The sequence below is a fragment of the Rhinichthys klamathensis genome, unplaced genomic scaffold, assembly GCF_029890125.1.
Source record: "Rhinichthys klamathensis goyatoka isolate OS25496 unplaced genomic scaffold, OSU_Roscu_1.1 h1tg000419l_1, whole genome shotgun sequence".
Classification (NCBI taxonomy): domain Eukaryota; kingdom Metazoa; phylum Chordata; class Actinopteri; order Cypriniformes; family Leuciscidae; genus Rhinichthys; species Rhinichthys klamathensis.
Window position 1 is genome coordinate 1110964 of NW_026606917.1, and position 14588 is coordinate 1125551.

The 14588-nt window shown below is 41.2% G+C and overlaps 1 protein-coding gene across 3 annotated transcripts in view; it reads right to left on the reverse strand.

Annotated features, from left to right (window-relative positions):
• The window catches only part of arhgap46b (Rho GTPase activating protein 46b), a 70725-nt gene that overhangs the window by 13454 nt on the left and 42683 nt on the right, over positions 1–14588 (reverse strand). For all 3 annotated transcript variants that reach the window (XM_056235303.1, XM_056235305.1, XM_056235304.1), the window contains 2 exons: positions 4111–5419; positions 421–1051 (listed from right to left, as the gene is read on the reverse strand). In XM_056235303.1, the coding sequence (XP_056091278.1) occupies positions 421–1051; positions 4111–5419 (1940 nt within the window). The remainder of the gene's footprint in view (positions 1–420; positions 1052–4110; positions 5420–14588) is intronic.

Below are 14588 nucleotides of genomic sequence, written 5' to 3' on the forward strand. Positions count from 1 at the left end.
TCCGTCTGAACAATACTCGACTTTATTGTTCCATGACCTGTGTGATGTTTAACCTGCTCTAACCCCTGCGTTTTATTTTTCCCTCCTCCACAGTGTTATATCCTGTTTGGGTAGGCACAATGCCATAATAATTTTAGCAGTGTAACCAATATTGGCCCGCTCTGTTTGTATGTATATGACTGTTTCAGGTCTGAATCCATATGGGACGTCCTAAAACATAAACACTCCCCTGTGTGTGTCCTTTCCATGTCCTACAAACAAAAACACTGGACTATCCAAGACATACACTGGCCTCAAAAAGTATGTCCAAATAAGTATTTGGACACTTAAGCCACACTTACAAAATGTGAGAATTTCATTACATTAGATACAAAATATCAAAAGTGGGATTTATCTAAAAACTAAATATTTGAAACTTACTTTTCTTATCGTTACTAGGTTCAAGGTGTCGTTGGATGTACCCTTCCAAATAGCGTCTAAATTTGGGTGAAGGCGAGAAGAACGCTAAGCTGATGGCCATCAACTCCCAGCCTGCCTCCAAGCTCCTCAAACTCAAGTTATCGGTGGTCTGTCGCACCAGCTGCACGTACAGCTCGTCCCTCAGCCCTTGCATCCCCCAGCACTTCGTGACCACCTGAAGGGCCACGTGGCGTTTGTCCAATCTGGCCGGCCTGTCGCCCATGTAGGCCTGGACCAGCTTGAACATCTCGCAGGCTTCCTTCTTGACAGTGCGGTCGCTGGTGATCAGCATGGGTTTCTTAATGGAGCCTCGGTTCCACGACAGCATATTAGCGATGGAGACGCGCCGGCGAAACAGGCCTTGCGTGTGTTGGTTAAGGTTCTTGCTGGCCCAGTCCTCCATGTTGGCGTCGGGTGTAGGTTTGCAGAGGGTAGTGTACGGGTACTGGTAACCCGAACCCGTGCTGGCATGAGGAGGAGGGGGATTGTTGTTGTTGTTTTTATAGGTGAGGTGGGCAGTTCCACGACCCTCTCTGTCATGGTCATCCTGGGGCGAGACGTCCTGCTGAGTTTTGGATTCCAGTGTTCCTGTCTGGAGACAAAAATAAGAGATTGAGAAACAAGAAGATATCAGCACGGATGCAGCTGTTCTGGCACTTATTTGCATCATCACGACTGCCGCAGGAACTTGAATCTGAGTGCATGTGTTGCGTAGGCAGCAGCCGATTGGCTTACTCACTCTCCCTGCAGAAACCTGGAAACGCTTTTTGTCATGGATTACGCTCGCTCCCTAAATAGGTGACCCAATATGGAAATCACATCCCAACATCAAAAATTACTGCCTCCCCTCTTCTCTCCCTCTCTCCTAACTCATTAATGCTCCAAAAAACCCTGTCCAACTCCTACACTGAAGAAAATGATTTTAACGACTAAGTAATTTTCTCTCATTTCAAAATATCTTTAAAGTCATGATGAAACGGAAGCAGCGACAGATCTTTTCTTCCATATTAAGTACATCCAAGTGTAAAGGATTTTGGAAAAGGGGAAAAAAAAGTGTGAACTCGTAGGAAGACCGCGAGTGTTTAGGGTGCCATTTGGGACAGGGCCAAATACTACTCAATAAATCGTGATAACTGATATCCGACCGATAATGGGATACTAAATAAATTGATCATGGCTGACTGCGAAAGATTGTGAATGTGATCGTATCACATTGCGCTGCAGTTTTACGGTCACTTTGGACATACAAATTGTTTTTCACGGGGCACTTGTTCTGTTGTGACTGGTTAGGACACGGTATAAGTCCAGGATGACTGCCACCGGCAGTAAAAAATCTATAAAAACATCAACATTTTATTTGAGATATTTGTTTCTTTAGTACATGCGATACAACTGGACACAATCATGCTGACATTATTATGGTTACAAAAAGAGTCAATGAGAGATGACAGGTTATGAGCATGATGTCATCTGTATGCAGTGGCATGCATATCCAGCACGTTACATTTGCGATATACTCCCGTAACATAAGGCTTTCCTTTCCTGCCTTGGCGCCCCCTGGCATTACGTCAATGTGCCACTGTGCCCTAAGTGATACAGATTTAACAATGTGGTCATATTAAATTGTAAGAATGAAGTGTTTCTCCATGCATCTAGACATTAGTGCGGTTCTACCTCCATTAAGATGTAATAAGCTTGCTTTGAACCAAATCACTGAGTCAATGTTTCCAACCTCACAACTATGCCTTTACATTTATTTTTGTATGAGTATGAGAGAGAGACAAAGAGATTGATGAAGTTAATGAGGCACGTTGAAGGCTAGAAAATAGCTGAAGTGCCAGCAGACATATAGAGGAGGCTGAATACTGTAGGGATGAAATTATCATTATCCATTCACAAAGACTAACATAGGCATTCCTGCATAATGTTTAAGAAAAAGGTAATTTTGATTTAAGTTGCACTGGTGTGATTATTTTAATCGTTTATGATCATTTTGATTGATGACAAACCTCTCTTATTAAGATCCATAATATTAACTCCACCAACTCATGCTCCCCAGGAGAAGCCAAACCACATGTGGAGCACTACACTAATGACAAATGGAACTGTCAGCACACACATCGAAACACATTACCTAAATGTGCCAAATCACAATGAGTTGTAAGAGCCGACTGTCTTGTACGACCACAACACCTGGCTTATTGAATGAGGGGACTAGCCTGGTCTCTGTTTTCCTTTCTCAATTATTCTGCAAATAGCACCAGCGCTTAAATTTCTGTTATGTTTTAAAACAGACAGGTTGTTTCTGGTGGAGCACGGACGAAAGGGTAATTTATGTTGCAGTTTTTCCAGCACTTGTGTGGGAATGACTTCATGAACAGGCAGCATTAACACACACGCTAATGCTACCGAATCCAGAGCCTGGATCCAAAACACTTAAGCTTTATTTCAAACCCTGCTGAGATGCACTGGAGTCCAATCCATACATAGACAGCTGCCTTCTTAAAGTCACCATGAAATCAAAATGGACAATTCATATTCTTATGGAGTATTGCATCATAAATTATTTAGCAAAATGCACATTTAAAAATAAATAAATACCCTCCTAAGCTTAAATCAAAATAACTTCCCCTCCCTCTTGCAATGACATTTCTTCTCTTCTTTGATGACGTGTTTACTGACGTGAGGGTGGGACAACCTGTCAATCACATTAGTTTACAGCAATAGCAAACAACGATCCAATTAGTTCCCCATGGACGAAATTAGGTCCAGCCCAAAAAATTTTCTCTTCGAAAAGCCGTTTCACTCAGATATACGTCACAACAGGTAAGAAAAGACTATTGCAACTAAAATTGCTCAAGTCCCTGGACTGTTGCTTGCTAATAAGAGTTTTTGCTTGACTTCAACTGTATGATTCATGAAACAGATTACATGAGTTCCACTGTCTGCAGTGTCAGTAGTTGCAGTATTGTTTCACTGTGTATTTACTCTGCTAAAGTAGGTTATCTGCCTTTATTATGACCAATATCCGCTATCCACAAAAAACACACTCTTCATACAGTCATCCATGAACACGGCCTGAAAAAGTAATTTGGTTCTCAAGCTCTGCACTGACCTACTTGCTACCCGATTCCCATATGTACATCCCCCAAAAAAACAAAAAACACACACACTTAAATTATTCTTTTACTTTTGCCAATTTTACATCTCTCCGTCAACAATTCTTTGCATGCTACACTCACCTGTCTCATAACCTCGCATTTTCCCCTTAATCTGTTTCTTGAGAAAAACAACCACTGACCTTTGTACAGTCCTCTTAATCTAAGCACAACACACACACACACACACACACAAAGTAAATCTCCTTAGAATGTAACATTCACACCCTCTTCAGCTCAGGAAACCCCAAGCCTCGCCATCTCCTGCATAGTATCTACAACAACCGGATGAGAAGCGTTTTTTTGCTTTTCCACTCCATAAGACACAGTCAGACTCTCAAATGTGAGGAGTAATGAAAGAGAGAAGGGTAATTAAAAGAAAAAGAAATACAGGAAAAGAGAATCAGCCAGATTACCTCACTGGACCAACCATAACAGCATTTCCGGAATTAGGACACTCAAGCAAGTGGATAGCTGCAAAAAGTGTTTATACCTGTGAGGGAGACCTTGGCGGTTCTGGAGAGGACAAGCTGGTCTGTGATGTTACGCTCATCTCCAGCGAATCCACTTTCTCATACGTCCTCTTTTGCCGGCTTCCGAGCCCATCTGTCACCAGTGGCGACAGCAGCACGTCACCATGGTTGTTGCCCCCACCCTTATACAGTGATCGGTTACTTGATGTCACATCCTCCCTTGATCCACACCCTCTAGCACCCATCTTCAATGAACTGACTGGTGAGCGGGCGGTACTCCCAGAAGCCTCCGATCCAATCTCAGTGTCCAGACTGGCCTTGCTGCCATGAAGTGCGTTAGAACGGTTCACCACCGCCCTCATTTCTGCCATTAGCTTTTCATTCAATGCGTTTAACTCACTACTGCTGCCCACCGACCCGGGCCGACCAGACCCAGCACCCAGAGCTGGACGCCGACGGTTTTTCCTTCGCAGACTTGGGGATGGTCCAGTGGAGTAGCCAGAATCCTGGTATGTGACAGCAACAGGGCCTGGGTACTCCTGAGAGGCCAGGCTGCTTTGACGACTATGGCGAGGCTCCAACAGCCTCCATGATTGCTTCTTCTCTAGAGAGATTTCTTTCTTAATCTGGGCAGAGACTGGAGACTGGGGCTGGATTTGAGGGCTGGTTGGATTTGAAGGACCCTCGATAGGATTAGACATCTGGGGCTGGTGCTTGGATACAGCTGAATCCACATTTACCATGTGTTTGATGCACTCCCGGCCGGCCGGACTGTACTCGCTAGCTGAGGAGCTGCAGACTTGTTTGGAATGGGGGAACTGGAGGAGTTTAGGAGGCTGGGTTCCCCTCGACAGGCTGTGACTGGTGGAGTAGGGACCTCTGCGCAAGTGGTGCGCACCTTCTACTTCCATTTCCACTGGGGGTTCATCGTAAATGGGGGGATCCATGGGTGGAGGTTCATCATAGATGGGTGCTGAGGGTAAAGCTCCATATTGAGGGGAAGAGGGGCGGGGTGTACCTGCACCAGAGCGCTGGTGCGCCGAGGAAGAGCTAGAAGAGGGCAAAACCAGACAGAAGTTGGCATCCCCCTTTTTGAGGTGGTAACCCTGCTTGGAGTCTCCAGGCACAGCCATTTTGTTGAACAAACCAGTTAAGTCAAGTTGCGCTGTGTAACCTGGTCTGGGTGAAGTGCTAGTGTTGGTGGGGTTGTGATGGAGAAGGTGGTGTCCAGTAGCTGGTCCCAGAGACTGGTTTCTTCCAATGCTGTTAACTTTCACCAACATGGCAGCCTTGGATCCAGGAGCAGGCTGCCATCTTTGAGCGAAGTCCCTGAAACACATAAAAAGAGGTTACGGTCAACACATACTGTGTTGTTCTCTACTTCCTAGAGCTGCCTTTAAATACAGCATTCTAACTGAAATGGAACCTTGTTAGTGACTGATTTGCAATAGTCTACATCAGTGTTGTAGTCAAGACCAGCTCATTCGAGTCTCGAGTCAAGACCAAGACCAGAAGAGGGTCGAGTTTGAGTCAAAACCGGGACCACATGCTCTCGAGTCCATGATAAGAACATGAAAATATGGCCTTGATCTCGGGCCAAGTTCTCAATTACAAAACTGCTCTACATAGGTAGCAACTCTATGCTATACACACCTATGTAGATGCTACAAAAATAGTTCTCTTCACATGAAATACAAGGGAGACTCAACTTGCAATTGATTCCGATAGAGTTTGACATTAAGATGCTGCTAACAACGGCACAAACAGATATTTGGAAAAGTTGTATAAATACAATTGAAACATACTTATCAAAACATTTGAATGTGAATAAACCAAATAAATCCAATTTTACAATTCAATTCATTTGTAATATGTTGAAGGTATAAACATTTATCATGTTACTAGTATTCTCGCAATGGAGCATAATATCTGGCAATATCCTGTGGGTATTTGAGAGCTAAACATGAAACTCTCTGTAAATCTATCCATATCTAATAGAGAAGAATATGTGGTTGCGATGCCAAGGCTGGCATAGTACTTTTTCCTCATTTTCTTTTAAAGAATATCTCATACATGCAAACACAAAACAAAGCCAATTAAGCAATGTGTTTAGCCTTCAGTAAAGAAATGTTAAGCAATACAAATATTAATATTTATTAGTCTGAGGATTTTGCTTCAGTATCAGAGAGCTGCTTATAACGATTTCAATCAAAGCACAAACAATGTGCAGGCAGACACACACACACACTATCTAGGCCACTGCAGTGGAGTGTGTAGGAGAAACACAACAGGAAAGGTTGAACAGACAGTGTGTTCCAGCAGAGTTGAAAAACAGGAATCCACTATGGACTGATATAGTGACGCTATCAAAATGTTACAACAACATTACCAGAGCGTTGTAACCTAATCATGTAACACAATTACATTCACTTATCTCTTACCTATACACAACTGCAACACAATTTCTGCATGCAAGACACATACACACACAAACACAAACACACACTTTGAAGTTTACATTTGATCTATACTTGCATAAAAGTACACGTGTACGCAAATTAGTTGTACGTGTACAGTTTGTGTATGTTCCTTTGCACAAGCATAAACGGATGTCAAACGCACATGTTCCTGCAAATGCAGACAAACACTTGGAATTCCAAAGCAGCCTGTAGAACGGCACTGTGAACTCCTGCAACCATGCGCGCACACACACACACACACACCACAATACGCATCCATTAACATACTGCACGCAAACACAAAAGAATGTAAAAATCAACATTAGCTGATCTTTGTCTGCACTGATTAATGGTGTAAACCACCTCCAGACCACTAATCCAGATTATAGTGTTACTCTGTGTGTGTACATGCTAATCTGAACTCTGCCAGCCTTGCAGTTTCCTTCCCACCACAAGTCCATTAAAACATAACGGCATCTACATACAAGTACATTTCACTCAGACCTCGGTGACCAATCACACACACCACAACTGAAACAATAAACAACTCAATCGGATCAGTTTAAGAACTTCTAACCACTTTATATAAGCGCCGCAAATCAAACTACACAACATGTGCAGTAACACACAGCCTCGTGTACCTTGTTCACACTAAGGCGGCAACTTTTTGCATTACAACATTACAAGAAACAAATCAGCCATTTATATCCAAATATGAGCAAAAATAAATTCACAATACAATTGACTGCATCATTCAAGGTACACCTGTTGCACGACTATCTAAACTCACCGGAGACAGAGATGCATAGCGTATGTCTGAGCATGCAGTCAGCAAACAAACTTACCCCTGGCATACCCAAAGGTGGCACGGCAATCTGTAAGGGTGCTTGGGGTGACAGAGAATTGTAGAGGACACCTCCCTCAGCTGGAAACACAGGGGGAAAAACAGCCAAATCGAGGAGAAGCAGCAAGTGCCCGCTGCTCTAAACGTCTATTCTTAGCTAATCAAGCTCTTTACTCAATCCTGCAGGTTATCAACTTCAGCTCAAATTCTTACCATCATCCTGTGATCGTTTAATTATGGAGTGGTGCGGAGAGGGACAGCAAGAGAGAGCGAGGGAGGAAAGGAGGAAGGGAGGGTGAGAAGGACAAGGAGAGAGAGAGGGACGGAGGGAGGGAGGAGGAAGGCGGCCCTCCTCTGGGTTACAGTAGCAGGAATGCGAGTCTTGCCATCGTAACACACACACTTACACACATAAACTTGGATCGCCACTCCCCTGGACCATTCTCAATCCGCCTGACTCGATCAGATCAGACTCCCGGTGTGTGTAACAATACATCTTCAGCTCCCCGAGAGGCCTGTATTAACTAAAGAAACACTTCAATACACTCCATTCCTCAAGTTCTTGTCTACTCGGAGCTCATTTATAAAAACACACTCTTTGTTTTCTTCAAGTGGCTGTCTACCTCTTGATCAGAATCTTTCTACGCTGCTCACAGCCCAAACTTCTCTCTGTTTCTCTGTCCGCTGTGGTCTTTCCCACTCATTGTTTCTACTGTCTCATGGCCAAATGTCAACAATCTATTCACGGTGTCGAGTAAATACAATGTCGCAGGCTTGTAAATAATCTCAACACAAAGAACAAAACACATCATTCTATTCAGTCTCAGTTCATTTCTTGGTATAAATATTAGGATAAAGTTATGTTACAGTGGGATTGCATGCCCTGACAATTTTTTTAACAGTAATATATTGTACAATGTTATTAGAATTTAAAATTGATGTTTTCTATTTGAATATATTTGATATGCTATTTATTATGATTATTGTCACCATTACTCCAGTCTTCAGTGTCACATGAATATGCTGATTTGATTAAACATTTCTTATTATTATCAATGTTGAAAACAGTTGTGTTGCTTCATATTTTTGTGGAAACCGTGATACATTTATTTGACAAGATTCGAAGATATTTCATTCTTTGATGAATAGAAAGTAGAAATCTTTTGCATCAACATTACTTTACCGTAACTTTTGATCAATTAAAAGTGTTAATTTCCTTCAAATAAAAACATCTCTTATTGACATACATATCTGGATACTTAAATGTTACACTACAAATGTGATCAGGAAAACAAAAATCGAAAAATATAAGAAATTTTTGAAAAACGAAATGGAAAATTGGTTTAGAGTGAAAACATTATTTTTAAACGCTGGTAACCATTTAACAATGCCATTATTTCATTCTGATAACTTTTTTAATTAAACCAAAACCAAATAATTTTTCACAAGGAATTACTCAGTTCCTTGCACTGCCCCCATGCTCTTTTAAGGTGCTCTTATCAGGTGTAAAAAGGGAATCTAATATGTTCTCAGCACTCTCTGATAGTTTCTGCTCATTTAAATAAGCTGAGAGGCATAGTTTTCAGCATGTAGTCGTGACATAAGCTGTGTGATTACTGCATAAGCTCATTTATCTTCAGACGGGTGAATGCGTCTGTGATGGCCAGGTGTTGAGGTTCTCACACACACACTCATTCACAAACCCAACCACAAAAGACTCCCGACATCTTGGCGAGTGCAGACCATGCTGATTGTGTTATTTGCAGTGAACACAAAGGGATGCTGAGAGGGGCTGGACAGGGGGCCGGAGTGCAGAACGGGGGTGTCCCGAGGGAGTGCATGTTGGAGAAGTTCAAAGGGCGTTTGTCCAACAGCATAAACAGGAAATACCAGCGCAGCGTTCACACTGAGCGGAACCGAGAGAGTAATGTGTGTGTTGTGTTATAGTGATGGAGGAAACTCAAACCAAAGCACACACTGCTCTTTCCCTCTTGAATACCAATAAGGTCTAATATACCTGAAGATCTCTAGTATTCCTATTCATCTCAATGGTACTTGTTCAGCTGGTGCAGGACCCCTGGGACTATATGAACCGATTTTTTTTTTTCAGCCAATCATCTGAGATGTAAATGTCATGTGACCGATCACTATATTAAAACTCAATGCAGGAAATAGGAACAAATTATTATGCCGCACTTTTAAGAGCCCTAAATAAATAAATAAATATTGCTTGCAAAAATGGCATTTAGTTAGAATACATGGCTACTTTTAAATGGCAGTTAAAGCAGGATGCTTTTTGTTCCATCCATCCACCTACTTATCCATCCATCCACATATCCATCCATTCACCTATCTACCCATCCATCCATCCATCCATTTACCTATAAACCTATCCATCCATCTACTTATCTACCCATCCATCCATCCATCTACCTATCCACCTATCCATCCATTTACCTATAAACCTATCCATCCATCCATCCATCCATCCATCTACTTATCTACCCATCCATCCATCTACTTATCTACCCATCCATCCATCTACCTATCTACCTATCCATCCATCCATCCATCTACCTATCCATCCATCCATCCATCCATCCATCCATTTACCGATCTACCTATCCATCCATCCATCCATCTACCTATCTACCTATCCATCCATCCATCTACCTATCCATCCATCCATTTATCTATCTACCTATCCATCCATCCATCTACCTATCCACATATCCATCCATTTACCTATAAACCTATCCATCCATCCATCCATCCATCTACTTATCTACCTATCCATCCATCCATCCATCTACCTATCTACCTATCCATCCATCTACCTATCTACCCATCCATCCATCCATCCATCTACCTATCCATCCATCCATCCATCCATCTACCTATCCATCCATCTACCCATCCATCCATCTACTTACCTACCCATCCATCCATCCACCTATCCATCCACCTATCCATCCACCTATCCATCCATCCATCCATCCATCCATCCATCCATCCATCCATCCATCCATCCATCCATCCATCCATCTACCTATCTACCTATCCATCCATCTACCTATCCATCCATCCATCCATCTACCCATTTACCTATCTACCTATCCATCCATTCATTCATCCATCCATCTATTTTTTTTTTAGTGAAGAGAATGGCAACTTTGTATTTATAGCATTGCTTATGATTATGAGACATAAATGTCTTTTCTGAGAATATGAATACAGCCAACATGGAGTCAGATTAATGTGAGTTTAACCTCTCAGTGGAGCTCAGAGGCTAATGAACAAACACACAGAGATACTCAGTGGGCGGGTGTGAGGGGGCAAGACAGTCATATGTGCCTTTGTTCTTCAAACTACATCTCTCCCTAACACTACAATCCTGTTTTTGCTCTTATAGATAAACAACATGCAGTGTGTTTCATAGGGTTCCAACATCTCCTCTTCCTACCTCCCCAAAAAAGATCACATCTGCATTAAAACCACCGGCCCACGTATACAGTTCTTACTTTCATACTTCATGTTCATGCATACAACAACTGAAGCCATCCTAAATCCAGTCCGCATGTAAGCTGACTGTTAGTAAATATTTACATATTCGGATGGTAAATATGTTAGTGTTATGACAGATAATTAAACAATATCGCAATCACAATTTATGTGTTTTTTTATTAGAATTCTGAAATACTACAAGATTAAATAGCCAGTCATGTGGTACAAATGTAGTTCTGCAAATTACAATTCATTCCAGTAAATTTCTTCGAAATCGTTTTTTTTTCTCACATGTGACATTAGTAACTTCTATTGAACCGGTTTCTACTGAATCGCATCATTCGTATGGCTCATGTAAATTAAGATAAATTAAAAATGACACACTGATCTAAAGTCCCTGTGTCGAACATTAGATTGCATCTTTGCCTTTTTTATTATACTTTTTACATTTTTTTATTTGTTTTTTAGGTAGCACTTTATTTAACAGTCCTGTTTCCCTGTACTTATTACAGTAATTACAATAACTGGGTAATAACTAGGTACTAACCCCAAAACTACCCCTAATCCTAACCTTAACCCATGTAGTTACCTTATATTACCCAGTACTTTCTTAGGTAAGTACACTGTAAGTACATGTACTGTAACACATTTCAAGGTTTTAGTTGCATTAACTAAAGTTCACTCTTTCAAAAACCCTCATTGTGCAAGAAAACACAATATATCATCAGATAGTTATATATTAAAAACTATACTGCCTATTTAAAGGGATAGTTCACCCCAAAATTAAAATTCTGTCAAAATTTACTTACCATTATGTAAGTGCAAACATTCACTCTTCTATGGAACATAAGATATTTTGAAGAACATTGGGAACCAAACAGCATTAGAGCCCATTGACTTTCATTGTGAAAAAAAAACATTAAAAATTGAGTAAATAACCTCACAGAAATCACATTTTAGGGTGAACTATCCCTTTAAGTTGCGTTGGTAAGTAGCTCGTAGCAGCGCTAGCCACTTTTTCAGAAAAGTATCTTGAAGTTTTACTCAATTATGTTTCGCATGTTGCTTGACAAGTTAGTTTCAAACTAGCTTGCCCAATGTTGACTGGAACTAACGGTTATATAAATAGATATATTAAGTGGAGCTGAGAATGTTGTGGTGAAATCTGTGTAGGTGTCATTGTGTGACTGGATTTCCGTCTGTAAGCATGACAGAGCGCACAGCATAACACACACAGCACCACAGAAACACACAATTCCCAAACAAACAAACTGCACACAAACACTTAATTTACCACAGAAAAAAATAGATCCATTGGGAAGAAGAATGAGAAAGAGCCAGACACAAAGAAAAAAAAAAGAGAGAGAGAGAGAGAGAGAGAGAGAGAGAGAGAGAGAGAGAGAGAGAGAGAGAGAGAGAGAGAGAGAGAGAGAGAGAGAGAGAGAGAGAGAGAGAGAGAGACGGGGTGGGTTGTCCTAAAGGGATTTGTCATGGGAAAGTCAAGCATGGAATCCGAAGAGACTTCGGCATTCACTGGTTTTGGAATGCTGTGAACATAAAGCATATACAATTATGCATGTGCTTGTTTGTGAAAGTGTGTGCACGTTTGCAAAGACTTTGCGTACAACTAAAATAATGAATTACTGCTATAAACATGAGAATGATAGAGTGTGTGTGTGTGACCGAACACGAAGGGCATATCACTATCCTTTCTTCATCTCACTTCACAAGGTCAAAGCTTTTGACCTCTGACCTCCTGGCAGACCTTATTGACCTGATGTGGGGAATACGAGCTCAAAATACTCCACATTCCATATGGCAGCACTCACACACCCTTATCCATCCCAGGCCGCTCACTACATTTGACAAACACGCTCCACAACACTCGCTCGGCTCACGGATCAACACGTGTCTGTGGGAGAATCGATTTGGCAGTCGCAGTGTTTAGTTTCACACACTGAGCTCGCTGTCATCTCCGTCGCTGCGTCAACAACTTCTGAGAGGAAAAATATGTTTGAAGCCGCTGAATTTGCAGGAAGAGAAAAATAGAGTTACGATCCGTTTGAAATGTGAGCTAACTCAATTTGGTCATGGAGAGTCAAATTGGGTTAGCAGTCAGGGCGATTTAATTAGCGTGGCAGAAACGGTGACAGGGCGAGATGAGGGGAAGAGTTTCTCTGAACCGTGAGATGGATGAAATAGTTGAGGAACAAAAACAAGCTTGTTATCGTAAGGCTTTTGGTTCTTAGCTTACAGAAAACAGTACGCTAATAGCTGCGATTTTAAGAACTAGCATGAGCTGCCACAAAAACGTTTGTGACAGAGCAAGATGGCTGTCAAAAAGTGCTTAAAACATGTATAAGTATATTCTTTCCATAACAGTACGGTATATTCGTTTTTTGTAAACAACATATATTTCTATACTCCCGACAGAACACGAGTCATCGTAGTTTTGGTCCATTTTCAATAAAGAGAAAGACTGTAATGTTACAAGCGCATATCTGCTAAAAGTGAATTGTCAACTTTTAAGAGCACACTAGCATACAGGAGACCTCAAAGCTAAAAGCTAATATTTTCTTAAATTACGCTTAAACTGCACTCATTCAGCTAGTTTACTCAATATATCAACTCAATCGTGTTCATGTTTACTTAGTGAGGAGGAGCCAAATTCATCAAATGTTCCAAGGTGAAGTGTATAGTCTGTTAAAATGTTCAATTATTTGTTAAATGTTTTCACATATACCAATCTTAACATGCACACAACTACAAGTAAACCAGTCATATGTTGATTAGTAGCTTGATTTCTCCAAAAAGTCACTGCAACTATCAAAACATTGCTCTGTCTGTTTAAGCATCCCGGCTAGCATCTATTTGATTTATCGAAATGATAATAATAACAGTATAACTACATGAAGACCTCCAGAAATAAAGTTGCTGTCTGTGTAAACTAGGCATTTTTTTGCACATGCAATAATAATAACAATGTAAATTTAGGATCAGCAAATTCCTGACAGGAAGCGAGTCATTGTGCTTGTGTGACAGTGATACAGCCGAGCTACTTTCTGAATGAGGCCATGAGTGATGTGACAGGACAAACAGATCAGAGTGTAAATGTGACCAAAGTCTGGCTCAGCCCTTTGTGAATGTGAGAGCTATGTGCGGAGCGACCCCATCATGCAATAAATAACACTCAAAACCAAACCTCACACACATGATCAACTAATGAAATGGGGTAGTGTAATATCTCCCTTTATTTCTGTCTCTCGGGGAAGAGTTACCATAGTGAAGACGACGTGTATTTCTCATGGCTACGTGCCACTGAAGAGGAAAATATGGCAAGTATTCAGACGGGCATAAACACAGACCGCTAAAACACGTGGGTCCTGAGTGAGAGGGCTTATGAACTCAATGACACCCCTAATGCTACTCAAGACCTACAAACATGTGGAAACACGACTATTTATGACAAAATCGATCATTTGGTTGCTAATATAAAATGTACAAACTCCATGAATATCACAGTGATTTTAATTGTTTTTAGTAGGCCATTAAGTTTCATAGCTAGCTACGTATGTACTCATGAAATTAGTCATATTTGAATAGGGACTTAATTTACAATGATACCGTGAAGCGTGTAATTCGCTGCTCTTCTAGAGTCGCAAAACATAAATGTAATAAATAATTTGTGTTT